General features: G+C 31.8%; 9 protein-coding genes across 13 annotated transcripts; 4 read left to right on the forward strand and 5 right to left on the reverse strand.

Moving 5' to 3' along the window:
* Position 1: 1 nt before the first annotated feature.
* Rpn8 (regulatory particle non-ATPase 8) lies at positions 2-1,240 on the reverse strand. The gene is made up of 4 exons (XM_070646915.1): positions 1,165-1,240; positions 899-1,080; positions 519-831; positions 2-455 (listed from the first exon to the last, which is right to left on the reverse strand). Exons 2-4 carry the CDS (start codon positions 1,068-1,070, stop codon positions 74-76), a joined length of 867 nt encoding a protein of 288 aa, XP_070503016.1. The 5' UTR covers positions 1,071-1,080; positions 1,165-1,240; the 3' UTR covers positions 2-73.
* A 200-nt stretch (positions 1,241-1,440) lies between these two features.
* Positions 1,441-4,382, forward strand: AspRS (aspartyl-tRNA synthetase). Its single transcript, XM_070646893.1, has 7 exons — positions 1,441-1,600; positions 1,912-2,010; positions 2,072-2,394; positions 2,454-2,631; positions 2,695-3,158; positions 3,500-3,882; positions 4,104-4,382. The coding sequence occupies exons 2-7, from the start codon at positions 1,921-1,923 to the stop codon at positions 4,265-4,267; spliced, it is 1,602 nt and encodes a 533-aa protein (XP_070502994.1). The 5' UTR covers positions 1,441-1,600; positions 1,912-1,920; the 3' UTR covers positions 4,268-4,382.
* Positions 4,383-4,567: 185 nt separating this feature from the next.
* LOC139095520 (WD repeat, SAM and U-box domain-containing protein 1-like) lies at positions 4,568-10,786 on the forward strand. Its single transcript, XM_070646898.1, has 9 exons — positions 4,568-4,988; positions 5,066-5,180; positions 8,034-8,160; positions 8,220-8,411; positions 8,470-8,559; positions 8,621-9,021; positions 9,099-9,313; positions 10,336-10,402; positions 10,467-10,786. The coding sequence occupies exons 1-9, from the start codon at positions 4,888-4,890 to the stop codon at positions 10,557-10,559; spliced, it is 1,401 nt and encodes a 466-aa protein (XP_070502999.1). The 5' UTR covers positions 4,568-4,887; the 3' UTR covers positions 10,560-10,786.
* Positions 4,844-7,986, reverse strand: ida (anaphase promoting complex subunit 5 ida). Its single transcript, XM_070646880.1, has 2 exons — positions 5,666-7,986; positions 4,844-5,275 (listed from the first exon to the last, which is right to left on the reverse strand). Exon 1 carries the CDS (start codon positions 7,913-7,915, stop codon positions 5,672-5,674), a length of 2,244 nt encoding a protein of 747 aa, XP_070502981.1. The 5' UTR covers positions 7,916-7,986; the 3' UTR covers positions 4,844-5,275; positions 5,666-5,671.
* A 104-nt stretch (positions 10,787-10,890) lies between the features above and the next one.
* Rs1 (Dead-box helicase Rs1) lies at positions 10,891-13,725 on the forward strand. Its single transcript, XM_070646878.1, has 4 exons — positions 10,891-11,055; positions 11,123-11,660; positions 11,722-12,023; positions 12,216-13,725. The coding sequence occupies exons 1-4, from the start codon at positions 10,975-10,977 to the stop codon at positions 13,659-13,661; spliced, it is 2,367 nt and encodes a 788-aa protein (XP_070502979.1). The 5' UTR covers positions 10,891-10,974; the 3' UTR covers positions 13,662-13,725.
* Positions 13,726-13,776: 51 nt separating this feature from the next.
* On the forward strand, positions 13,777-19,823 carry EndoB (SH3 domain containing GRB2 like, endophilin-B). 4 transcript variants are annotated; one of them, XM_070646905.1, is made up of 8 exons: positions 13,777-13,934; positions 14,009-14,140; positions 14,209-14,577; positions 14,765-14,800; positions 14,895-15,085; positions 16,622-16,790; positions 18,383-18,418; positions 18,480-19,823. In XM_070646905.1, the coding sequence occupies exons 1-8, from the start codon at positions 13,845-13,847 to the stop codon at positions 18,552-18,554; spliced, it is 1,098 nt and encodes a 365-aa protein (XP_070503006.1). In that variant the 5' UTR covers positions 13,777-13,844; the 3' UTR covers positions 18,555-19,823. The 4 variants fall into 4 exon arrangements, with proteins under 4 accessions (XP_070503006.1, XP_070503007.1, XP_070503008.1 ...); XM_070646906.1 differs by lacking the exon at positions 14,765-14,800; XM_070646907.1 differs by lacking the exons at positions 16,622-16,790; positions 18,383-18,418; positions 18,480-19,823 and adding an exon at positions 15,430-16,582.
* LOC139095524 (uncharacterized) lies at positions 16,993-18,222 on the reverse strand. Its single transcript, XM_070646902.1, has one exon. The coding sequence runs from the start codon at positions 18,204-18,206 to the stop codon at positions 17,040-17,042; it is 1,167 nt and encodes a 388-aa protein (XP_070503003.1). The 5' UTR covers positions 18,207-18,222; the 3' UTR covers positions 16,993-17,039.
* Positions 19,824-20,394: 571 nt separating the features above from the next.
* Positions 20,395-22,752, reverse strand: LOC139095514 (zinc finger protein 287-like). 2 transcript variants are annotated; one of them, XM_070646892.1, is made up of 2 exons: positions 20,819-22,752; positions 20,395-20,733 (listed from the first exon to the last, which is right to left on the reverse strand). In XM_070646892.1, the coding sequence occupies exon 1, from the start codon at positions 22,727-22,729 to the stop codon at positions 20,903-20,905; it is 1,827 nt and encodes a 608-aa protein (XP_070502993.1). In that variant the 5' UTR covers positions 22,730-22,752; the 3' UTR covers positions 20,395-20,733; positions 20,819-20,902. The 2 variants fall into 2 exon arrangements, with proteins under 2 accessions (XP_070502993.1, XP_070502991.1); XM_070646890.1 differs by having other exon boundaries at positions 20,805-22,752.
* Positions 22,753-23,998: 1,246 nt separating this feature from the next.
* LOC139095404 (tubulin alpha-2/alpha-4 chain-like) lies at positions 23,999-25,670 on the reverse strand. The gene is made up of 3 exons (XM_070646743.1): positions 25,538-25,670; positions 24,620-25,457; positions 23,999-24,564 (listed from the first exon to the last, which is right to left on the reverse strand). The coding sequence occupies exons 1-3, from the start codon at positions 25,538-25,540 to the stop codon at positions 24,056-24,058; spliced, it is 1,350 nt and encodes a 449-aa protein (XP_070502844.1). The 5' UTR covers positions 25,541-25,670; the 3' UTR covers positions 23,999-24,055.

Raw genomic sequence — 25,670 nt, forward strand, 5'->3', positions numbered from 1 at the left:
CTTTTTGATCACTTGTAATATTGTATTGTATTAATGAGAAAAGATAATTTGAATGACAATAGAAAATATGAATTTAATCTTGACAAACTTCTGTAAGCTTATTGTTAATCAAATTATGAAGTGCGATGATGGAACGGACTAATGAAGCAAGGTAAACAACCAGCATTTGATCATTAGTCTTGATGTAAAGTGTATCGGTAAAGTTGTCATGACTGATATCGGGTAAGAGATTAAAAATATCCTGCATTTGATACATAATTTGATGATTGATGGGCATGTCGCCTTTTCCGACTTTAAGTAAATACTCTTTGATGTCACGCAATTGACAATTCAGTCCTTTTAAGCCCAACAATTGATTAGTAACCTTCTGTGACAAGCTTCCTACTGTTGTATCTTTGATGTCTCTCAACAAATGTTCAACTCCGACCTCTTCTGCTTCCTCAGCACCAATTGCACTATAAATTTTTATAAAAAGATCCAGTTAGCTAATGTATTACTAATTTAAGGAGTTTAAGTACCTTGGAACATGTTCAAATGTTTTCTTTGTTAATGTGCCGTCTTCATGGACCTCTTCTACTGCAATATATGCTTCTGTTGGCAATCCCAATTCTTTTGGACGAGCATCTATGATGACTAAAACTGAGTTTGGACAATAACGTCTCAAAAGTTCATTGATTGCAATATCATTTTGATGCAATTTTGGTCCAGTATGATACCATCCTACAACTCGTTCACGAGCATTTACTTTTTTAAACATTCCATACATGGATTCAAGATAATCGTGATCCAAAAACCATACACTTCTATCCTTCTCATCTTCATCAAAGGGAACTATAAAGGACACAAAGAAAAGTTGTTTAATTAATGAAATGATGACATTAATTTGTTGATAACTTACCAGCAAAGCTGTTTGAGACATCCAGAATGCCTTTCGCTTTCCAGCAACCTAACAAAACTCCAACAACTCTTTTTTGATTGCCGATTTTGCTCATTCGCGTAAAATGGTCCACCACCGACAGAAGAACTAACGGATGGATGATTACTTTTGTTGTTGAATATTCTCCAGGCATTTTGACGATTCTATTAGTTAATTATACTATGTTTTAATCGAAAATTTTTCTCTTTTAATATTTCAAAATGCAAGTCACTAAAATGTACACTTACTTGGGCTGTTCACAAATTGTGTAACAGGGGATTGTCGGATTCAAACAATGAAATTGATCGTTTTTGTGTGACGAAAACAGTTAATGAACCCTGTACTAAACGCACTCTAGTTTCAATTTGAATTTTCTACTAAAAAATTCAAAATTATCTGTAACGGAAATATGGGATGAATTTTTAGTTAATTAATGTGATTAATGAGCTTATTGACACATCGTTGTCTATAGAATTGCAAATAAAGGCATGTGTTACAGAAAATTTCGAAAATAAACAATCAAAAAGTTGATATTTCTGAACAATTTTTTCGGTGCTGGATCATTTATATTCGGCAAATTATTAAACCAATCCACGAGTACATAAAATTTGCAGAGTGACCATAGAAATTAAGTTACTGCATTAAAAAATCCTTTTCTAATTGAGGACATCACATAAATAGAATGTAAGTACAATTATCTCCACGATAAGCTATTAATTAAGCCACTTCCTGTCAATTTTCCCTAAATAAACATGAAATATGATCGTGAAAATTTTAAAAACATATTTCACAAGGATTTTAGTCTATTTTTATCTATTTGCAATTTTCTAACTCATTTTCGTCGATATTTCCGCAAAAGTGCATATAATTACTGCATATTAGACCTGTACTTTGAGTAGATGATGCAATAAGTTTTTGTTTTTGGTTATTTTAATATATTCGGCTTATTATCAATTTTTGTAACATAATAAATATTATCACCTAATCCTTATCAGTTAAACAACATGGTAACTGGAGAAGCAGAGACTAATACTGAAGCACAATCAAAAAAGGCAGCAAAGAAGTTAGCCGCAAAAGCTGAGAAAGCTGCAAAGGTAATTTAATTCATAAAATAAGTTTAATAGCTGTTTATGACTCATCCATTTAATTTTGTAGAAAGCTGAACATAAGGCATCAGAAGTTGGTCAAGCTGACAACCAAGATGAAGCATCTGGTGAAGATTACTCAAAGGGCAAGTACGGTCCAAGCAAAATGATTCAGTCTTCTGAGAAATTGACAGAAAGAAACTTTGTTGCTGTAAATCAGTTAAGTGAATCACTAGGCGCAAAATCGTCAGTATGGGTTCGTGGGCGAATCCACACTTCTAGATGCAAGGGCAAGCAATGTTTCATCGTTTTACGTCAACAATCGAGTACCGTACAAGTCCTTATATGTGTCAATGAAAACATTTCAAAGCAAATGGTCAAATTCTCTGGATCGTAAGTTGTTTACTTAATCTATTAACACGTGCTGTTGCTTAATGCATGATTTATTCTAGAATTCCTCGTGAAAGTATTGTTGACATTCATGCAAATATAATTAAAGTCGATCAAAAAATTGAATCATGTACTGAAAAGGATTTGGAATTACATGCTATCGAAATCTATGTTGTATCACAAGCTAAAGCTCAATTGCCATTACAAATTGAAGATGCTGCTCGCCCAGAAAAGAAAGATGTAAGATGACTTTTCATTGAATTGCCAAATTTACCGATTTAATGCCTCATAATAATATTGTAGGACCCAGACAGTCTTAATATTCGTGTAAATCAAGATACTCGTTTGGATAACCGTGTCTTGGATCTTCGCACACCAGCAAATCAAGCTATTTTCCGCTTAGAAGCAGGAGTTTGCAAATTATTCCGTGACATTTTAGCAAGCAAAGGATTCGTCGAGATTCATACGCCTAAAATTATTTCAGCGGCAAGTGAAGGAGGTGCTAACGTTTTTACTGTCAGTTACTTTAAGGAATCTGCATATTTAGCACAATCACCACAGCTATACAAACAAATGGCTATTGCTGCTGATTTTGATCGTGTCTTTACTGTTGGAGCTGTTTTCAGAGCTGAAGATTCAAATACTCACAGACATTTGACTGAATTCGTTGGATTGGATTTAGAGATGGCCTTTAAATATCATTATCATGAAGTTCTTGAAACTATTGGAAATACATTCACTGAAATGTTTAAAGGATTGCGTGACAAGTAAGTCAATTGTAACATTTTGCAAACTGAAGTGATATATTATTCATTATAATTCACTAACTGGATAAATATTTGCTTTTCTAAGTGCAATTTAATGTCTGTTGCACAATGTTGCTGCACTTTAGCACGACATACTTTTATCGAAATAACTGTCATTTTGAATTTTATCGAAATAACTGTCATTTTGAATATGGATTGCTTTGATAAAATTTGAAATCTTAAAATATCGCTAAATGACAAATGACATTCAGGATGAATAATTGATAATTGATGACCTTTTGTGAAATTCCGTTTAGTTCCTAATGTGTTTACCAATAATTTTCTCATTTTATTCCAATTAGTTATGCAAATGAAATTAATGCAGTTGGACAGCAATATAATGTTGAACCATTCAAGTTCTTGGAACCACCACTGAGATTAGAATTCCATCAAGCTGTTCAAATGTTACGCGAAGCAGGAATTGAAATGGACGATGAAGAAGATTTATCAACGCCGAATGAGAAACTTTTGGGACGTTTAGTTAAAGCTAAATATGATACTGATTTTTACATGTTGGACAAATTCCCACTTGCAATTAGACCATTCTACACAATGCCTGATCCAAACAATCCTAAATATTCCAATTCCTATGACATGTTCATGCGCGGAGAAGAAATTTTATCTGGAGCACAACGTATCCATGATCCTGAATATTTGGTAGAACGTGCAAAACATCACGCTATCGGTAAGATATTGTTATTGATTTAATGACTGATGCAGTTTTTGATGAACTAGATTTTTCAATGCTGACTTGAATCTAATTGGATTTATTAAAAATCATGAGGATTAATTTAATCCGTTCGGATTTATTTTTAATCCAAGATCCTTAAATTTTTAAGTCAAATCACCAAAATTACCGGCACGGCAACAACAAACATAAATGATAATTTTAATTCCTAATTACAGACATATCAAAGATTGCGGCATACATTGAAGCTTTCCGTTTTGGTTGTCCTCCACACGGTGGCGGTGGAATTGGTATGGAGCGTGTTGTCATGTTGTATCTTGGATTGGATAATATTAGAAAGACTTCCATGTTCCCTCGCGATCCAAAACGCTTAACACCGTAAAGGAATTGGAAAAAAATCAATATTGACCTTGATACTTTTTACTTAAATATTTGATTTTGATTCATATGATAGAAATTTTTGAATAAAATATCCTGCAAGAACTATGAATAAATAAGGTCTCTTTAAAAAAAAAATGCCACTTGTTGCCGTTCACATTGGATATTCCTGTAATATTCATGTTTTTGAACAAGAAACGTGACAATGCCGGAGAGAATCCAAAAGTGAGAGAAAAAATGTGAAAATTCTCTCACAAGAAAAACTTTTTATTTTCACGAAAAAGTCTGTTGTGTTTCATTTTCGGTTGTTCAGATGCTTAGCAAATTTACTTGCGGACGGAAGAAAAATTTTCATAAAGCTGCTTTTATTCGTCAAGCGAAAGTTTTTCCATAGTTTTACTTTTGTGAATTATTAAAATCTATTTTCAATTATTTTTCTATTTCTAAGCGTTGATATAAAGTGCCTAAAATAAAATAAAAGTGATTTTACGTGTTTTAAGCTTATCAGCTCATTTATCTTTAATTGCGTTGTGTTGTGACTCAATCCAATTTTTTTTAGTCTATTTTTATTTATCGTATTGTTAATATTATGTGCAATAGTTTAATACAATAAATAAAAGGATAATGTCTGTAGCACCAAAATTATTACAACGAATAGATGCACATCATTCTGATGTCACAAGCATAGATTTCTTTGGAAATTCATTACTCGTTACTGGATCTAGGTAGTTAATAAATACATTATTTTTGTTACACGTAATTGCTTAATTTCCTTTTTATTTAATAACATAATTTAACATAGTGATAAGACAGTGAGGTTGTTTAAATGGATCTCAGGATCAGGATTTGAAGAAGACAAAAGCTCCCCATTCTTGGGACATAAATATGCAGTCACAAAGGTTGAATTCTCACCAAAAGTAAGTATAAATGACTTGTAATTAGTCCTCCTATCGTGCTGTTTCCTTTACTATTTACATATAATCAGTATACTGCTCAGTTGCTTGTTGTCTGTCTGTGGAAAAATGAAAAAAAAAAAAAAAAATAGTAATAATAGCCTTTATATGTGGTGAAAATTATCGTAATTAAATTTGATTCTTATCAACAAACATTTACCTCTGTGAAATAAATCAAGATATTTTTGGATGTACTTATAAAGAAAACGCACGACTATACTCAAATCAGTGTTCAATTGCCAACAATTTAATAAGAAGTTATGGATAGGTTGTGGCCCACGACATTTTTTAAACGAAATTACATGTTAAATAACATAGAAACTTGATTTAAAGGGATTTAGTCCAAAATATTTAAAGTTCAAAAACTTAACGGATTTTTGAAATTCAAATTTTTAGTACAGAATTTACATAATTTTTAAATTCTATTTAGCCGTTAAAAATCAACTTACCCAAATTCAGTAAAATATGTTTATATTCTCATTTGAGCTATTCGTATGCTCCTCGACAATTAGACGAAATTTATAGGCAAATTGATTCCGTTCTTCAACCATTCCTAATTCATTGTACAATTTAGCCATATACATGTAAACCGCTTTAACTTTACGCCAACACTCTAGCTTTGTGAAATAAGCTATCGACAATTCAAATTGTTCTTTTAATTCCTTGACCTTATCAATTTTCTCGTCATTTGTAGATTCAGACGCGATTATGCATTGATTGAATAGAAATATTGCCTTTCCTTTGTCGTAAATTCCTCCATTTGATAAAATATTCTCGATATTTGATTTAATGACACGGAGTCCTTCTTGTGGCATATTCATGCTAAGTAAAATATAACTAATGTGCATGTTGATAATTGAATATTCGTAATTCAAATAATTTTCTTTTGCAAGCACTGCTGCTTTATTTAAAATTAATAGTGATTCCGATGATATAGAATTAGAATCAGACATACAGAATGCCTGTATTATCATAGCTCGAACTTTATAAAGTGTCAATAATTTCTTGTCATCACTGTTATTAGTAAGAAGTATGTCCAATAGTTTAAGAGCTACAGAACGATTTCCTCTGGCTATGTTCAAATTTGCACGCTGTAAAACACTCAAATTTGGATCGATATGATAAATATGGTCACATGCTGTTGCTGCATCACTCCATTTTTCCAAATAAATTGATTGAATTGAATTTACATAATATTCGACGAGCATCCAATTTTTGGATATTGGATATCTTTGAAATCGTTCCTTTACTCTCGAAATTATTAATGAGCTTGTTAGAAAGTCTCCCTGCATTGCCAGCCACAAAGAGACATTACAAAGAGCTTGACAGAATCCTTCACCATTATATGTTCTTTCCATAACTTTTAAATTAGAATTAAGCAACAGTTGGCTGCACAACGATCCAATTTCATGCCATCCATAAAGATTCCAAAGTGCTGCACGCTCAGCCATACAGTTTGATATTAAATTCATTAAGGAATGCTGACAATTCAGGATATCACTTTTTATAAGAACATCAAATAATTTTGATGGCAAATATCCAGATAATGCTGCAACCTTTACGAGTGACTGGATATTAAGCGAAACTGATCTTACAAGTGTCTTTTCAGTCTTATTTGCAATATTTTTCTCACACAATTGGAAATTCTGCTTATCCAATAGACACAACCATAATTGAGCAAGTTGTAGACATACACGATCACCATTCTCTTGTGCAACCATTATACATTCCTTAAGACATTTCATAGCTTCTTCATTTTGTTCAAACATTGTATGAAGAATGGCTAAATTTAATAAAGAATACTGGAAGTGTGACTTGTTGTCTTGATTTTCCCATCCTGGCTTTCCATTAATTCTGTCGAATGAGCGATGTAGTGCTTCTATTGAGTTCGGCAGGTCTCTTAATCTAACATTATTCAAATATGATAGAAAGTATGCTTTGGAATAAAGTGGCGTATAAGTTTGAACAATTTCATCAATTTTCTTTTGTAGCTTCTTTGGATTTAGTGCCTTCACTTCATCATTTTCTAGTAGTGCACTCTGCTGTGTTATGAATATTTCTGCCTGTTTAATGTTCCATTTATGCTTCGGCAAGCTTTCTTCTTTGACTTTTTGCGGGATATTTGTATCTGTTAATGAAATGGCTCTAATTCCCTTCTCATAATAAATAACAGTCTCTTTGTGTAGTTCCATTAAGTCTTGAAAGGACATTTTTTCAAGGTATACAAGAATTCGTCGAAAATAAAATCCCATGACACTTGATTGATGGATTAATGGTGTACTATTCCTTGTTTGCGTATCGGTAATTAATTCATCCATTGTTTTTGATAATTTGAACAGTATTTCGATACCTAATTTGTTTAATAAGCTGATTGTGCCTTCAAATCCAGCAAGATGTACGTCTGAAATTCGATACTTTCCGGTCAATAGAGTATACAAATCTTTGTAACTCATATCCGAAAATTGTGTTAATTTAAGTAATGTCATGTAAAATTTACGACGATATTCAGCTGAATAATGCATGGATGGTGTTAAATTTCTATCTCCTGTCTCATCCAGTTCCTCATCTTCAGCTCTTTTCCTTAAATATTCCTTTAATAAAATAACTACAAATATTTTATAAGGAGAAACATCTCCTGATCCAGTTTTGTTCGGCGGATTGGGTAGAAAGAAGTTTACTTCACTTTCTTTATTATTCATCACTCTAACTATCGATTTTTCACTTAAATCATTTAAATTTCAATAATTTGTTCTGCGAAATAACTTTTGTTGTTGACCGGTAATTCAAATAATTTTTTACCGTTATTTTTTCTACTAGGGTTACGTTGTTGCGAGCTCATCTGTTGATGGAACTGTGATCTTTTGGGATGCAAATACTGGCGAACGAGTTGACATTATTCATCAGCCAAATGGAGAAGCTATCAGAAACATGCAATTCTGTCCAGGTACTTAATTTTATTATTTTTTTACTTACTGGATGTTACTTAAATGTCATTTGAAATAGATGGTTCATTGATTGCGACAACTGATGACACTGGAGTGATCTGCATTTTTGGACAGGAGAAAAAACTAATGAAAAGTATTAAAGGCATTCATGAGGAAAGCGTCCCGACGTTGACTTTCTCGAAAGATTCAAAAATCATGCTGACTGGATGTACTTTAGGGAATGTCAGATTGTTTTTCACCGATTTTGATGGTAACTTTTAGATATTGTGCAATGTAATTTGAAATATATAGTACTGAATATATTACAGCTGAGCAAATAGAACCAGATTTGCTAATTGACAATGGACATGACATGGGAATTTTGGATGCTGATTTCTGCAAGACAACTCGGTTCGATCGTAAGTTCTGTCTATATTGTAAATTACTTACTTTGAGTAACTATGTCGTTTTATTAAGCAGCCCTTCATTTGAGCACTAAAATATATACACTGGCAACATCTGGAAATGACAACTTGATAAAGATCTGGCGAATCTACACAATAATTGAGGACACAAGACCTAGCCGTCGAAATAGTACGACTAGTGATTCTCCCAAGTTGTATTCTAGACTAGTTCCAACGACTATGCATCAACATTTCTCGGGAACTGCAACTATTTATCCTACGACATATATGAATGCAGAATGTGTCAACTCGTTTACAGCTCATGGATCGTCGGTTACCTCAGTTAAATTTAATGCAACTGGTACATTATTAGTTTCTGGCTCCTTGGATCGTCTTATTAAAATTTGGGACATGCAAGGAAATTGCCTGAAAACTTTAGATGAACATGCACGTTATGTCAACTGTGTAGCTATAAATGTAAGACTTTTATTGATTTAATTTTAAATTCTATGTTTGCTATGATTAAAACATTAATTAAATTTAATTATTTAAAGGCTGATTCTACAATATTGGCATCAGGCAGCAATGACAAGCAAGTTCATATCTGGGATCTTACAGGATCTTTTACTTTAGACTCACACATATCCAATGGATTACGATCACTTTTAATGACACTTCAGTTGAGTGATCAAGATGTGCCAATGGATTTTGTATGTCCAATTACGAGTGAAATTATGACAGATCCTGTGATTTTAGAAGACGGATTTAGGTGAGTTCAGCTGCCATTTTTTCTTTGATGAATTTAAAAGCATGATCGATGCATGAATATGATGTCAATTCATGCTTCATAGTTCCTGCAGAACGTTCTTCCATTTCATTTTCCTTCCTTGAAAGTAGTGTATTGACAGGCAATTTGGAAGTGACGAAATTAACGCCAACTTCCGCTATACGAGACGTAACATTTTTCTTAAGATGAACAGAGTCCGTAAAGACAATAGCTTTTACATTTTCATTAAATTCAGCTTCAAATTTCCTTGCTAAATAGCATGTAATAATTCCACCATACGAATGTGCTACAATGACGATTTCGGTTGCTTCTGTCTTGTAAACTATTTCTTTCACAACAGTTTCTGCATGTTGCTTTGGATTTTCGGAACCTACTATAGGTTTTTCGTCTCTTTCATTTTGATTTGTGTTTGTGACTATTACTTCAAAACCTTCGCTCCTGGCTCTTTTGATATAAGGTATTACAGTTCCAGAATCCAATGAGTCATTAATTATTAATGATCTTGACCACTGTCCTGCGGTGACTAAGCCGCTTCCGTGAATAATTATCATCAACTTTTCAATAGGCTGGATTTCTTCGAATGTACAAAAAACAAATGCTGCTTCTTCCTTAGGAACATCACTTGGTATATAATGGCGATATAATCCATTAAATTCTAATAAATCATAGACATAATCTCTAATGATTAATCCCAAAGCATCATAATTAGCTTCATTTACAGCATCACATGTCGAAATTTCATACTCAAAAGGTTCATCAGTTAATTTTCCACTATTTTTGTCTATTTTGCGGAACTTCCCTTCCTAAGCATGTTATTTATATGATTATTAATTAAATTAAGTTAATTAAATTGACGTACTTACTGCATTAAAGGCATATCCAAAGAAATCTTTTAATCTTTCCACACTCTTTGTCTCCATTTTGTTAAAATATGACCGTTAAATTTTTAATGAAAAAAAAATAATTGGAATAAAATTTGAATTTTTAATATCCGTTAATTACAGTTATGAACGTCAGGCAATTTTGACATGGTTTTCAAAGGACAAAAGAACATCCCCCATGACAAATATGGTAAGAAATAAAATGTCATTAAATTATTAAATATAAATCATGTTTATATTCTCTGTAATTATAGGAACTGACAACAACGGAAGTAATGACAAATGAAAAGCTGAAAATGGAAATTGAAAGCTTTCTAAAGAAGCTTGACATGGATCCATTTGAATAAAAATAACAAACATAAAGCAATTCATTCAATTAACTATTACATTCCATTAGCAATTGCAGAATTATGCACACATTACAAGTTTTTACAAGCCTTAATTTCTCATAAGTGTTCATGGCAAAAAAACAAAATGTTTCATGTGTTATTGGATTTTAAAAAGACACTTTATACGTTTCATTACTCTATCAATTTATTTACTTTAATAAAATATTAGAAAAGTTAGTAAAATGCTTACTAGAGATTTTAATTCTTTTAATATTGATTTTTTAAAATTCATCAGATAATAACGAACTTTTTCAGTTTGAATTTACAAATTTCCCCTTCGCGAATCGCAGTTTCTTCCATGCGGTTGAATTTGTAAACATAAAATTTTGAATAATATAAAAAATATCAAAATCTAGCATAATTAACAGCCGAAATGACCATGGACATCATTAAAACAATAGAAGATGATGAGGAAATTGAAAATTTATCGGAGGATTCTGATGTTGAAGTTGAAGTAAGTGAAATAAATATAATTTTATCAAACACGTGAATATTTACACTATAATTTATGTTTTTCCTAGTATCAACCAACAAAACAGAAGACACTGAAGAAAAAATATTTCGAGGAAGGTTTTAAATTCATTTCCACAGCATCAGATTATAATAAAGATACTTGGGATGATTTGATGAAATTTGTCAAGAAAAGAACTCGCGGTAAAGTTGAGGACAAGATCGCCAGAGTCATCAAATCACGAAAGGATGATGTACAGAATGAATTAGATGACAGTGACACCGATGAAAAGGACAATAAAGATGAAATTGACTTGTCTGATGATGAATTGAAGCATGATAACTTACGTGTAAAGCAGAAAAAGGGCAAGAAACGGAAGCTAGTTGTTGAGGACGAGATTTTTGATGATGAGGACAATAAAATGGAATTTGATGAGCAGATTGAAGCCAATGGAGACATGAATTCCTTCTATCAAATGAATCTTTCTCGTCCACTTATGAAAGCTATTGGAGTTTTAGGATTTACACATCCAACTCCTATTCAGTCGTCTACAATTCCTGTTGCACTTCTCGGACGTGACATTTGCGGTTGTGCTGCAACTGGAACAGGTATGTTTTTATTCAAATTTATTGATGGATTGACTCTAATTCTGCATTATTTAATTTATAGGTAAAACTGCTGCTTATATGCTGCCAACGATTGAAAGATTGCTGTACAAACCACTTACAGCTGAGTCAGTAACTCGTGTTTTAGTCCTAGTTCCAACTCGTGAGTTGGGTGCTCAAGTTTATCAAGTCACAAAACAATTGTGTCAATTTTCAAACATTGATATTGGTTTAGCTATTGGAGGATTGGATGTAAAGGCACAAGAAAGTGTTTTGAGAACTAATCCAGATATAGTTATTGCAACACCTGGTCGTTTGATTGATCACATTAAGAACACACCAAGTTTTTCATTGGATTGTATTGAGGTAATTTTTGGCTTGATTTTAGAATTGACTATTGATTTTATGATGACTATCCTTGCGCTCTGAAACACAATTTGTGTGTTAGAGGATGTGACTTAGTTTCGTTTTAAACGATAAATCTGAAAATTTAATCAATAATAATTGAATTGTCCTAAAAAGCAGCCAAACTAATATCGATCAACAAATATTTTTCAGGTCTTAATCCTCGATGAAGCTGATCGTATGTTGGATGAATATTTTGCTGAACAGATGAAAGAAATTGTCAACAGCTGTTGCAAAACTAGACAAACAATGTTGTTTTCAGCCACAATGACAGAACAAGTCAAGGATTTAGCTGCTGTGTCTTTAAATAAGCCTGTTAAAATTTTCGTCAATAATAATCAAACTGTAGCATTTAATTTACGTCAAGAATTCATAAGAATTCGTGATGGCAAGGAAGGCGATCGTGAACCGATATTGGCTGCATTAATTTGCAGAACTTTCCATGATCACTGCATGGTTTTCGTCCAAACAAAGAAGACAGCACATCGTTTGAGAATTATTCTTGGACTTTTGGGAATTAGAGTTGGAGAATTGCATGGTGACTTGTCACAAGCTCAACGTTTGGAATCACTTAAACAATTTAAAGATGAACTTATTGATGTCTTAGTTGCAACTGATGTTGCTGCAAGAGGTTTGGACATTTCTGGAGTAAAAACAGTCATCAATTTCGTCATGCCATTAAGTTTAGAGCATTATATCCATAGAGTTGGTCGTACAGCAAGAGCAGGTAAAGCTGGTATTTCCGTGTCATTGGCAGGCGAACAAGAGCGAAAAATTGTTAAGGATATCATTAAGAATGCTGTAAATCCAGTTAAGAATCGTATGATTCCACCAGAAATTATTGACAAATATAGGAAGAAGTTATTGGCACTAGAATCAGAAATTGTTAAAGTTTATGAAGAAGAACGAGCTGAAAAAATGTTGGCACAAACTGAACAGCAATTGAGTAAAACTGAGAGGAAGTTAGCAGCAAAGAAATCAGATGATGTTCAACAAAAACGTGAATGGTTCCAAACACATCGACAGAGAATGGAAGAGAAGGAGAGACTTTCGATTAATCCAAAAGATCCTGAAAGTAAAGGCAAAAAGAAGCAAAAGAAGAGAAAACGCGGCGGTGACGATGACAGTGATCTTGAGGACTATATTTTCAAGAAACGTAATATTGAAGATAAACTCAAAAAGGAAAAGAAGCCACTAGAGAAATCAGCTCGTGCTCAGGCACGCGAACGGGTAATTAAGGATTTAGAAAAGGCTTCATTAACTCGAGCAAAAATGTCAAAATCACAAAATAAGATACCGAAATTGAGAACTGTTGAGGATGTATCATCATTTAAAAAGGACAAACCATTCACTAAACCACGAAAGGGTGGTTCCAAATTCAATTTAGACATGGACACAAGCAAGAAAGGTGTTAAGAAATTAAGATATGATGCTACGAAACAACAGAAGAATAAGACCATGAATAAAGGCAAAATGGGTAAGGGTAAAGGCATCGGTAAAGGCAAGACGAGTCAAGAGAAGATTAAGAACCGAGCTGGACTTAATAAACACAATAAAGGAAAAGTGTTTGGACGGCCAAAATCAAAGAAAAATAAGTAAACACAAATAATGAATTATATTTTTATGCAAAAATTTAACGGAAAATAAAAATTTAAAAATAAAATATTTGAATTTCATAAAAATCGTTATTTTAAATTACAAAGGTTGCTGTGCAGTCAGATTACAGAAAAACTAAAAACAGAGAAAAAATCAAAAATATTAAATTAATTAAGTTTATTCAAGATGAATATGAAATTGCCGAGTTTTAATGTGAAGGACCTGATGAGAGAGGCCGGAACCACAATATCAACACAAGTTTCACGAGTTGTTCAAGTAAATAAATGATTTTTTCCAATCATAATATTTTATTGATTTTATCTGTTCATGTTTTCTTTGATTTTTTACAGCTTACCGAAGAGAAACTTAATTTAACAAATGATAAAACGGAATATGATAGCAACTTTGAAGCACTTATTGAACGTCAAGAGGCTACAAAAAATTTAACTGAAAAAATTATTAAAGATACTGAGGCAATTTTAGTAAGTTTAATTTATGATGCATATAAATCCATAACATGTACTGATAATCATGTCAATCACATTACTAGGTTCCAAATCCCGGAAATCGTGTTGAGGATTTTATATTCGAGAAGATTGAGAAGAAAAAGCCCCAACGTCTATCAAATATTGAATATTTGGGACTTGATTTGATTGAAGCTGGTGGTACATTTGGAAGTGATGGAGCTTATGGCAGTGCTCTCATTAAGACAGGACAAGCTGAACAGAGACTTGGTCAATGTGAGCGAGATTTTATAGCAAATACTGGAATTTGCTTCATACAGCCATTAAAGAAGTTCTTGGATGGAGAAATGCGAACAATTACAAAGGAAAAAGGAGTCTTAGAGGCAAAAAGATTAGATCTAGATGCTGCAAAATCACGTGTCAGAAAGGCTCGATCATTAATTGGAACACAATCTGTGAGTAACACTGCGGAAATAGTGAAATTTTTTATTAATATTAACTCATTTAATTCCCATTACTAATATGTATCACATATTTTGTCATTTATATGCTAACTATGGAAATATTAATTAATTTATGTATCATACTAACAAAAAACATATTTTGTGTGTGGGTGTTGGGTCATAAAAATTGAAAATATAGAAGGATGGATTAAGTCCTGAACAAACTCTTGAACAGGTACAAAGTTCATTGCTAATTCATAATTTAATCATTAATTTTATGCTTGAGAAACTCTTATGGGAATTACTAATGTTATTTTATTTCATATCAGGCTGAACGAGATCTCCGAGTAGCACAAAGTGAATTCGATCGTCAACAGGAAATAACAAAATTATTATTGGAAGGTCTCGGATCAACTCAGTCAGCACATTTACGATATCTGCACGCATTCGTTGAGTCTCAAGTGAGATATTTTGCACAGTGCAATAAAATTATGAATGAACTACAGAAGGAACTAGCAAGGTGAGTTGAACTATTGAAAAAACAAGCATATTTATGAATTGACTAATTTATTTTATGTTGTAAGTGCTTTGATGTTCAAATTTATATAAATATAAGTCAATTAAATGTGGAATGTAATCCCTAATTCTTTAAATAAGTTAATCCAATCGAAGAAACGAAAAAAGAAGAAACATTAAATTAATTAACGCTTGACCCCTTGCTGTCCATTAATTATCATTTGACTATTTACACTACTTTATAATTTAATTTTCAACTTTTTTCTTTTTCCAAAAAAAACAATCTTATTGTCTGAGTTTCTTTTTAAATTATGACTATCCATTCGAAAACTACTAACTTAATTACAGCACACGTCCAAGCACACCAAGATTGCGAATAAACAGTGAAGACGTCGACATTGTTGATAGCATTGAAGATAACTGGGGCTATGAAAACTTTGCCACCCATATTGAGACTGTTAATATCACAAAAGTTTAATACACATGAATAATGAATATATCCCCCGAAAAATGGAACTTCCCTCAAAATCCTTATCACATTATACTATACATTTTTATTTTTTTTAAAATCTGCTTTAGACCAGTGTTGATATTTATTCTATTTTTTAAATTCTCTACTTCTCATTGCTTGCTAGCTTATTGACCTAGTCATAACGTATAAATGCATAATTTATAGCTTTTTTGTTTTAGTTATACTTTTTTTTTCTATGATCGGCAAAGCAGGAACTTTGATATTTTGTATAATAAATTTTTTGTACTTCTTTAGATTGTTGAAAATGCAATAAAATGTTTAAATTTATGCTCAAATGGATGGCTAAAGCACATTTTTGTCTGCAGACGTTTTCCATAAAATCTTTTGAACTTTACGATTTTAACGGATTTTTAATATTTAAAATTTCTAACGTCTTTCAAAAATTTAAAAAAATTTAACGGTTCTCAAAATTTCAAAAAACTCACTAAATTCTCTTTAAATCCTAAGATTAAAATAAATCCTCCAGATTAAAAAAAAAATCTCCAATTTTAAGCAATAATAATGCATCAAAAATGTGCTTGGGATTGTGCAATATTTTTAAATTTTTCTACTGCTTGCCGGACTTGATTGACTTAAATTTTTGTAAATCATAAAGGCTTATTGCTAAATGCTTTTAGAATAACACAAAGCGGTAGATTAGTTAGTTCTTATTATTAATATACATGCAGTGAGTTTTGTTTTGTAATTGAATATTGCTTATTGGAAACTAATGTCCAAAAGAAAAATTTTGTGATCGATTATGCTTATTACGGGCTTATACACATAATTTTTTTGACACGACAAAAAATAACAGAATCATATCAGAAATAAATGTCAAGTTTTTAATGTTAGGGAAAATTTTTTCATGAATTTTATTCGTCTTCAAAAACTTTACTTAATGTATACTAACTAACATAACTAATAATATGAAGTAATGAAGAAAATGATAAAAAAACATTAATTAATGCACATGAAAAAAATGAGAAGAAAATCAAAATTGTATCAAACAATTTTACCAAATTTGTATAGTTTGGGAGGAAGTGTTGACGCTCCAAAGTACGAAATTGTTGTGACTGACGAAGCTGACTCACATCGAAACATCAATTTGCAGCCAGAAGGATTGCACTATCAACGAGCACGTGTCTTATGCTCATATGATGCAAAAGACAACTCAGAATTGAATCTTGTCGCTAATGAGGTGAGTTATGAACAATTTTTAAATTTTTTATTTTAAGGGTCAAACATTCAACGGTTACTAGTTTTTCAAAAAAAAAAATTGAACTCTTCCAAAAAAAATTTGAACTTAAATTTCAAATATTTTTTGACCGTTAATTTTCAAATATTTTTTGACCGTTATTTTAGTACCTGAAATTTTAAGAATTCTAAAACGACCGTTCTAAATTAATTAAATCGTCTCTTTATTTGTCGTCATATATTTAATTATATGTTATTTGAGTTTTAAAACTTCTGGTATATGCATGCCTTTTGGATTATGTTCATGCCTATACATATGCTTCTGATAATGATCAGCGCGATTAAATCCCCTTTTGCAAAGTGGACAATTGAAATTAAACATATTATCGTGTCTTGTTACGTGCCTTTTCCAATCAATTTTGCTGTAGTAGGACTTATTACATTTATAGCATTCGAATGGTTTATCAGCTGCGTGTCTCATTAAATGATAGCTGAGTGATTTTTTATCGGGAAATTTCTTGCCACATTTATCACATCGAAAGTTCCTATCCTTTGAGTGTTGGGCAGTCATATGTTGTGCAAGATGACGATGTTGTTTGAATTTCCTTGGACAAAATTGGCACTGAATTTTTCTTTGGTCTATGACGATTTCTCTTATTTCCTCAACTGGATGTTGAATTGTTGGAACTTCTAGAATAAACTCTCCATCAATTACTGGATCTTTGTTTATAATAACTTGAAATATTTCTTCATCACCAGTTAATTTTTGTTTTTTCGCTGGTTCTTCATCTATGTCCAAGTCAAAATTCAAGTTTTCATAGAAATTTTTTGTTGTATTTTCTGATGTATTTATGCCTTGTTCTTCATCGTATTCGAAAAGAAATTCGATATCTTCTTGGGCTAACTCTGGAATGTTTGTGATGTTGTTAAGCAATTCGACATCTTCTGGAGTCAATTCAGGAATTTTTGGGAATTCGTCTAGTGTCAAAACTTGGACATTTGAGATTTCCACTGGAGTCGAATTAGGAATATTTGGGGTTTCTGGTCTATCTCGTTTCCTCACATAACGTTTTTTTTGTTTCATTTTTTTCCCTCGTCCGTCCATTTCCAAGGCTTTAAAATGCTTTTTTGAATTAACATGTCTATTGAGATAGGGAAATGACGGAAAGTCTGCTGAACATACATGGCAGTAAAAAATTGGGTATTTTGCTGTTATTGAGTTTGGTCGAAGCTGCTGATGGCTGGAATTTGTTTGTTCTGCTGGTTCTAAATCTGATATTTCTGAATTTGTTTGAAATTGCTGGATGCTTTGATTACTGGAATTTTGTTGTTCCAATGGCTCAAAATATGATGATTCTATTTCTGAATCTGTATCTGTATCTGTATCCCCAAATGTAGCGTTCTGCCAGTATTCATTCATTTTATAAATCTCTTAAATTAACTCTTGATTTGTTCACTAAAAAAATATCCCAAAAATTTCATTTTGCTTTCAAATTTTTAAACTTTCAAAAACCGTTAAAAATTCAAATTTGAAAAAACCGTTGAATGTTAAAAGTCTTGGAGATGAAAAAATTTAATTATTTTTCCACATTTCAGGTTATTTTTGTGGCAGAATGTACTCCACCTCATAGTGTAAGTTAGAATACAAAATTATGACTTAATAAATCACTAATGTCGTTATTATTTATTGTAGGACTACATGCACGGTAAGCAAGGTCTATTAAAAGGTCTTGTACCAAAGGCATTTCTCGAAATTCTCGATGACTAAATCATTCTCAACGACAGCTACTCCAAAGTTATTAATAAATCATCACAATATTCTATATTATTATTTTTAAATTATTGAGTCAAATTTGTTCTTAAAGACTCAATTAATTATATTATATTTTTTGTTTGAATCTAGTATATTGTTTTGTTACGAACGATATGTTGATGAAAAAAGACAATTTTTTATATTTAATAAGTTTTTGAGCATAAAGGATGAGCTCAATTTTGATTACCTGATTAATTTATTTTTATGAACTAATTTAACTAATTATTTTCATATAAATTATATTTTATTTTGCCATTTTAAAATAGTTTTATAGGATGTATTCACTAAAGCACATGAATTAAGGGGGACATTCATAGATTAAATCTGGTAAATGTCAAAAATTAACTAAAATTCATTTAAAATTTAACGGTTATTTGAAATTTGAATTTCAAAACCATACAAATGTTAGTTAAAATCTATTGACTGTTGTAGTGTTTTGAAACATTTTTGAACAAATGCCATCAAATGCAGACGTAATTCTTGAATGACTCCCTTAGTAAATACAGCTCAATAAATCATTTAAATTATAATAAGAATAAGTTGATACAACAAGAATTTCAGTGCAATTAAGAGATGTTCTATATGTGCAATTGATTGCCGCTAAAAAAAAAATTATATCAATTACTTACTCTACTCTCAATGAAATATTTATGATAAGCAAAGAAAAGTTTTTTGGAAAAAAACAATGAAAAATCTCTCCATGTAGTCTTCTTAATCACTGTTAAAAATTTTGCAAATATTTTAAATGTTTTTTGACGAAAAATTCTCATTTTAAATTTTTTTTCGTCCTTGCCAATACTCCACAGCACCATTTCCAATGACTTTAATTTGCTGATTTCCTTAATAAGTGATCGGGGGTCTTCGGTTTTAATAAAATCTATTTGAATAAATTTTCAAAATAAAGGAATTGTAATTTATGGATATAAGTAGTGATGCTCACGTAAAAGTTAAGCTAATAAATTATAAAGACCTAAATAGGTAGATTGAGGTAGATGAAAATTATTCAAACCGAAGACCCCCTTTAATAATTATTAATATAATCTACCGAAAACAAAGAACATACCATAATGTACCTTACATATTAAAAGTCCCTCAAAAAATACACTTTATTGTAAAACTGCCATATCGAATGTGTCCGTTGCATAGTGGCGGACAGTAGGGCAGAAAAAAAAACTATTATGAGATGAAATTTGATGACAAATAATTTAGGACATTAAGGATGAAGTAGATTATGAGAGTAATAATAGAAAAAAAATATATAAATTAATCTGACGTTATTATGCAAATTCGTTAGAATTTTAAAAAAGTTTTAAATGCTTTGGTGACTCTAAGAATTGTTTATTAAAAGATATTAAATCAAGTTCCATTCCTTAACTAAACTTATTCAAAATGACACTTTTAATCTAATTGTGTGAATTTTTTTCAATAAGGAATTTTAATGTCGTTTAAGGCAGAATCTCAATATTTCAGTCCATTCGTTAAAAATCCGTTAATTCAAATTTTTAATCCGACAGATTTAAATTAAATCCATCGGATTAAAAATTTAATTCAAGGTTAAAATTTTGAAAAATCAAATTTAAGGACTTAATGGCTGATAAATTCTCCCAAAAATAAATATTTAAAGTGTGATTCATGCGTATTTAATTATGCAACTTGTGGTAAATTTTATTGATCTTTAATTTAATAATATACTCAAAACTTCCTTTCAAATCTATCTATTAAATTCAAAATTTACTAAAAAAGATATAAAATTATAATGAACATTTCAAGGAATTAAGAAACATGTGTACGAAAATTATAAACATCAAAGAAAGAACGAACAACAAAATAGAAATATTAAATATATTAATAAAATGTTAAAAATCAAATAACTATAATTTCTTGACTTAATTAATCCTTACAGATTCTAGTAATGTTCTTTATCGGCATCATCGTCAGCATATTGAAGAAGCCAAATTCTCGCGTGCTTCCGTAAATTCACCTTCTTCCATTCCTTCACCAACAAACCAATGAACGAAAGCTCGCTTATTATACATTAAATCAAACTTTTGATCAAGACGTGTCCATGCTTCAGAGATTGCTGTCGAATTATCTAACATGCATACAGCTCTTGAGGTGTTAAGCATATCACCACCTGGAATAAAACACGGTTTAGATTAATTTACACCAATTTTAATACCTGTTGGAAACCATTAAGTGACATACCCTTATTTACTTACTTCGCTGGCCGTACAGATCAAGTGATATACCCTAAATTTATAAAATCGTCTCATTTGTCGTCATATATTTAAGTTCCTTCATTTTTATTGAGCTCTAGATTTTGAAATCCGCACGCCATTTGCATCAAATTTATGTGTATCCATATGCTTCTCTAAATGATCATAACGTCCAAATCCCTTTCCACAAACGCTGCAAATGCCATTATAAATATTATCGTGTGTGTTCATGTGCCTTTTCAAATCGCAATTTTCATGGTAGGACCTATCACATCTATCGCATTTGAATGGTCTTTCGATTGAGTGTTTGGTTAAATGCTCCTCGAGTAATTCTTTATCAGAAAATTTCTTGCCACATGTATCACAACGGAACTTCTTATCTCCTGAGTGAACGGCATTCATATGTTGTGTATAATGACAATTCCATTTGAATTTTTTTGGACACAATTGGCACTGGATTTTTTTGTCACCTGGATGTTGAATTTGTGGAGTTTCTTTTTCGCTTACAATAACTTGACTACTTTCTGCTGCTGCTTCTTCTAACTTAATGTCAACCTTTGTTGCATTTACTGAACCAATTTTCATTTGTTCTTCATACATTTTGCGCATACTGATTTGAAATTCTTGAGCAAAAGAAGCTCTTTTAAGTCGTGCTTTTTGAATAGCTTCATGCATTTCCTTCAACCTTATCTTTTCAACTTCCTCTCTTCTCAAATATCTTTTTTTTATTTGTCTCATTTTTTGTCCTTGTTCCTCCCTTTCCAAAGCTCGTATATGGTTTTTGGAATTATTATGTCTTTTAAGATAGGGATAAGATGGAAAGTCTGCTGAACATGTTCGGCAGTAAAAATCTGGGTCTTCTGTCACATATTTGGCATCACTTAATTCATATTCGTCGTCTTCTTTAGATTTTATATCCTCTAAATTGACTAGTGGATATTGAATACTATTTAGAAGCTGCTGCAAGCTCTCATGTAAGGGATATTTTTGTTCCAGTGGTTCAATATATGTTGGTACTGAGTTAGTTTGAAGCTGCTGGAAGATCGGATGTATGGGATATTTTTGTTCCATTTTGTCAAAAGATGTTTCTGAGTTAGTTTGAAGCTGCTGGAAGCTCTCATGTGAGGGATATTTTTGTTCCACTGGTTCAAAATATGGTATTGAGTTAGTTTGAAGCTGCTGGAAGCTCTCATGTGAGGGATATTTTGATTCCACTGGTTCAATATATGGTATTGAGTTAATTTGAAGCTGCTGGAAGCTCTCATGTGAGGGATATTTTGATTCCACTGGTTCAATATATGGTATTGAGTTAATTTGAAGCTGCTGGAAGCTCTCACGTGTGGGATATTTTTGTTCCACTGGTTCAAAACATGATGTTTCTGAATTTGATTGAAGCTGTTGGAAGCTCTGTTGTGTGGAATATTTTGATTCCACTGGTTCAATATATGGTATTGAGTTAGTTTGAAGCTGCTGGAATCTCTCATGTGAGGGATATTTTTGTTCCACTGGTTCAATATATGGTTTTGAGTTAATTTGAAGCTGCTGGAAGATCGGATGTATGGGATATTTTGATTCCAATGGTTCAATATATGTTGGTTCTGAGTTAGTTTGAAGCTGCTGGAAGCTTTCACATGTGGGATATTTTTGTTCCACTGGTTCAATATATGTTGGTCCTGAGTTAGTTTGAAGCTTTTGGAAGATCTCAAAATATGATCTTTGTAAGTCAGTTTGAAGATGCTGGAAGATTCCATGTGTGGGATATTTTTGTTCTACTGGTTCAAAGCATGATGTTTCTGAATTTGATTGAAGCTGTTGGAAGCTCTGTTGTGTGGAATATTTTGGTTCCACTGGCTCAATATATGATGTTTTTGAGTCTGAACACTCAGATGTAGCGTTCTGCCTGTCGATATTCATTTTAAAAATCTCTTAAATTAATTTCTTGGTTTGTTCACTAAAAATGCACCAAAAATTTAATTTTGCCTCCAAATTTTTGAAATATAAAAAACCGTTAAAAATTTAAATTTAAAAAAACCGTTGAATTTTAAGTTTTTTTTCAGGTTATTTTAATGTACATCTTCAGAATTTATGTTAGAAATCGAAGTTATGAACAATTTGAACATCAAAATGGAAATATTAAATATACCAATAAAGAACAAGTTAATAAAAACGAGGTAAAATCCTGGGTAAAATGTTGAAAATCTAATATCTTTATGACTTTTATTTCTTGACTTAATTAATTTATAAATTTGTACAGACTAATTTAATATTATTACCAAAATCATCGCCACCTATATCAGTATATTCATTGCGAACAATTTCTTTATCGCCTTTTTTCAAATAGGCCAATTTTTTCGTCATGTCCAAAGCTTGAAGATGCTTTTTAGTAGTATTATGTCTATTAAAATATTTTAAAGACGGAAAATCCATTGCACATGTATTGCAGACATAAACTGGGTCTTCTGTCACATTTTGGATTTCATCTGGATTTCGACCAGGAAGTTTTACATCTTTGTCCAAAGCTTGAAGATGCTTTTTTGTAGTATTATGTATATTAAAATATTTTAAAGACGGAAAGTCCATTGCACATGTATTGCAGACGTAAACTGGGTCTTCTGTCACATTTTGGATTTCATCTGGATTCCGATCAGGAAGTGTCACATCTTCGTCATCATTTAATTTATATTCGTCGTTTATATATGTAGATTTTACGTCCTCTAAATTGACTGGAACATCTTTGTTTCCGGATTCTTCGACAGCTTGATATAGAAAATTCTGTTTAAGCTGCTGGAAGCTCTGATGTGTGAACATTGTTTCAAAATATGATGTTTCTGAGCCTTTACTCTCAAATATAGCGTTCTGACAGTCGATACTCATTTTAAAGATGTCTTAAATTAATTTATTGATTTGTTCACTAAAAATGTGGTAGTCAAGGGGCCGTTTACTTAATACGTTCAGAGGGTAAGGGGTAGTTTCCATTTAAACAATGAGAATTCAATTGTTCATTTTTGAAAAAAGTTCGTTATTCTGTAACGTAATAGTTGAACGACCCCCAATTGAATTTTGCCTTCAAATTTTTAAAAACCGTTAAAAATTCAAATTTGAAAAAAACCGTTGAATTTTAAAAGTTATTTGTCATTAATAAATTATTATTTTCACTCATTTCAGGTTATTGTTGATATCAAATAACTTTATGACTTTTATTTCTTGACTTAATTAATTTATAAATCCGTACAGATTATTTTAATATTCTTCACCAAAATCATCGCCACCATCATCAGCATATTCATCGCCAGCAACTTCTTCATAATCTTTTTCCAAAGAAGCCAAATTCTCGCGTGCTTCCGTAAATTCACCTTCTTCCATTCCTTCACCAACAAACCAATGAACGAAAGCTCGCTTATTGTACATTAAATCAAACTTTTGATCAAGACGTGTCCATGCTTCAGAGATTGCTGTCGAATTAGCTAACATGCATACAGCTCTAGAGGTGTTAAGCATATCACCGCCAGGAATGAAACACGGCTTAGATTCATTTACACCAATTTTAAAACCTGTTGGAGACCATTCAACAAACGTGATGTGCTTCTTTGACTTTAGAGTAGATATAGCTGCATTGACATCTTTTGGAACGATATCACCACGATACAGCATGCAACAGCTCATAAACTTTCCTTTCGCCAAGTCACATTTAACCATTATATTGTTGTTGTCGAATGCTTCGTTTGTTATGTCCGCAATTGTGTTGGAACCTATCAAAAATATGAATTAGCTAAAGCTTGTATGTACCTAAATCTAGTCACTTACCATGAAAAGCTCGATGTGCTGATGAAAGTGGCGCAAAAGAAACTAATGGAAAATGAACTCGAGGAAATGGAACTAAATTGGTCTGGAATTCATTCAAATCTACATTCATGTCTCCTTTATGTCTCAGAGAAGCTGTTGCTGATGATACAACTTGAGCAACAAGACGATTAAGATTCGTGTAGGTCGGTAAAGGAACATTCAGCTTCTTTGTAGAAATCTCATAAATTGCTTCATTATCAACCATAAAGGTACAATCACTTTGGTCTAATGTGCTGTGTGTTGTTAATACAGCATTATATGGCTCCACTACAGCAGAAGCAATTCTTGGAGCTGGATATACAGCAAATTGAAGGCGACATTTCTTGCCGAAATCACTAGCTAGTCGTTCAGTCAATAGAGATGAAAATCCACTTCCAGTACCACCTCCAAATGAGTTGTACATGAGAAATCCTTGAAATCCATCACAACTCTCAGATAATTTTCTAGTTTGTTCCATGACTTGCTCAATATATTCACGACCAATCGTATAATGACCTCTAGCATAGTTATTGGCTGCATCCTCCCTTCCAGTGATCATATAATTTGGATTATAAAGCGATTTATATGCTCCATTTTTGATTCCATCAATTACACTCTGCTCAAAATCAACAAACAATGCACGCGGAACAACTTTACCACTTTTTGTATCACTGAAGAATGTCTTTAAATTATCATCGATTTTTGTACCCTGCATCAAAGTTCCATCTCCATTAATTCCATGCTCTAGTGTAAATAGTTCCCAGCAAGCCTCTCCAATCTGAACGCCAGCTTGTCCAATGTGTAATGAAAGTACTTCGCGCTTTTTTGGTTGGAATAAATTAAATTGAAATTAAAACATGAATTTGACGGTTATTTAAGGATTATTTAACTTTTTCTTACCATTTTTTATGTCACAATTGTTCTTAGCTATTAATTTATGTTATAATCTATCTTTAAATAATAATTTTAAACAAAACTTACGAGCACGACCTCTTGAAAAAATTTAACAAAAGGAATGGACAAAATTGTCTTT

The sequence above is a fragment of the Chironomus tepperi genome, unplaced genomic scaffold (genome assembly GCF_022539635.2).
Source record: "Chironomus tepperi strain 1889 unplaced genomic scaffold, CSIRO-AGI_Ctep_v1 contig_364, whole genome shotgun sequence".
Lineage (NCBI taxonomy): Eukaryota > Metazoa > Arthropoda > Insecta > Diptera > Chironomidae > Chironomus > Chironomus tepperi.

Coding starts and splice junctions, on each gene's coding strand:
- Rpn8 (XM_070646915.1), bottom strand. CDS start 1,070: ATGCCTGGAGAATATTCAACAACAAAAGTAATCATCCATCCGTTAGTT. Junction 832..898: donor TGTCTCAAACAGCTTTGCTG/GTAAGTTATCAA, acceptor TGTCCTTTATAG/TTCCCTTTGATGAAGATGAG. Junction 456..518: donor ACATTTGAACATGTTCCAAG/GTACTTAAACTC, acceptor AAAAATTTATAG/TGCAATTGGTGCTGAGGAAG.
- AspRS (XM_070646893.1), top strand. CDS start 1,921: ATGGTAACTGGAGAAGCAGAGACTAATACTGAAGCACAATCAAAAAAG. Junction 2,395..2,453: donor ATGGTCAAATTCTCTGGATC/GTAAGTTGTTTA, acceptor GATTTATTCTAG/AATTCCTCGTGAAAGTATTG. Junction 3,159..3,499: donor TTTAAAGGATTGCGTGACAA/GTAAGTCAATTG, acceptor TATTCCAATTAG/TTATGCAAATGAAATTAATG.
- LOC139095520 (XM_070646898.1), top strand. CDS start 4,888: ATGTCTGTAGCACCAAAATTATTACAACGAATAGATGCACATCATTCT. Junction 9,022..9,098: donor TCAACTGTGTAGCTATAAAT/GTAAGACTTTTA, acceptor AATTATTTAAAG/GCTGATTCTACAATATTGGC. Junction 10,403..10,466: donor CATCCCCCATGACAAATATG/GTAAGAAATAAA, acceptor CTGTAATTATAG/GAACTGACAACAACGGAAGT.
- ida (XM_070646880.1), bottom strand. CDS start 7,915: ATGAATAATAAAGAAAGTGAAGTAAACTTCTTTCTACCCAATCCGCCG.
- Rs1 (XM_070646878.1), top strand. CDS start 10,975: ATGACCATGGACATCATTAAAACAATAGAAGATGATGAGGAAATTGAA. Junction 11,056..11,122: donor ATTCTGATGTTGAAGTTGAA/GTAAGTGAAATA, acceptor TGTTTTTCCTAG/TATCAACCAACAAAACAGAA. Junction 11,661..11,721: donor TTGTGCTGCAACTGGAACAG/GTATGTTTTTAT, acceptor TTTAATTTATAG/GTAAAACTGCTGCTTATATG.
- EndoB (XM_070646905.1), top strand. CDS start 13,845: ATGAATATGAAATTGCCGAGTTTTAATGTGAAGGACCTGATGAGAGAG. Junction 14,578..14,764: donor CATTAATTGGAACACAATCT/GTGAGTAACACT, acceptor TTGAAAATATAG/AAGGATGGATTAAGTCCTGA. Junction 16,791..18,382: donor TGAATCTTGTCGCTAATGAG/GTGAGTTATGAA, acceptor TCCACATTTCAG/GTTATTTTTGTGGCAGAATG.
- LOC139095524 (XM_070646902.1), bottom strand. CDS start 18,206: ATGAATGAATACTGGCAGAACGCTACATTTGGGGATACAGATACAGAT.
- LOC139095514 (XM_070646892.1), bottom strand. CDS start 22,729: ATGAATATCGACAGGCAGAACGCTACATCTGAGTGTTCAGACTCAAAA.
- LOC139095404 (XM_070646743.1), bottom strand. Junction 24,565..24,619: donor AGCACATCGAGCTTTTCATG/GTAAGTGACTAG, acceptor TATTTTTGATAG/GTTCCAACACAATTGCGGAC.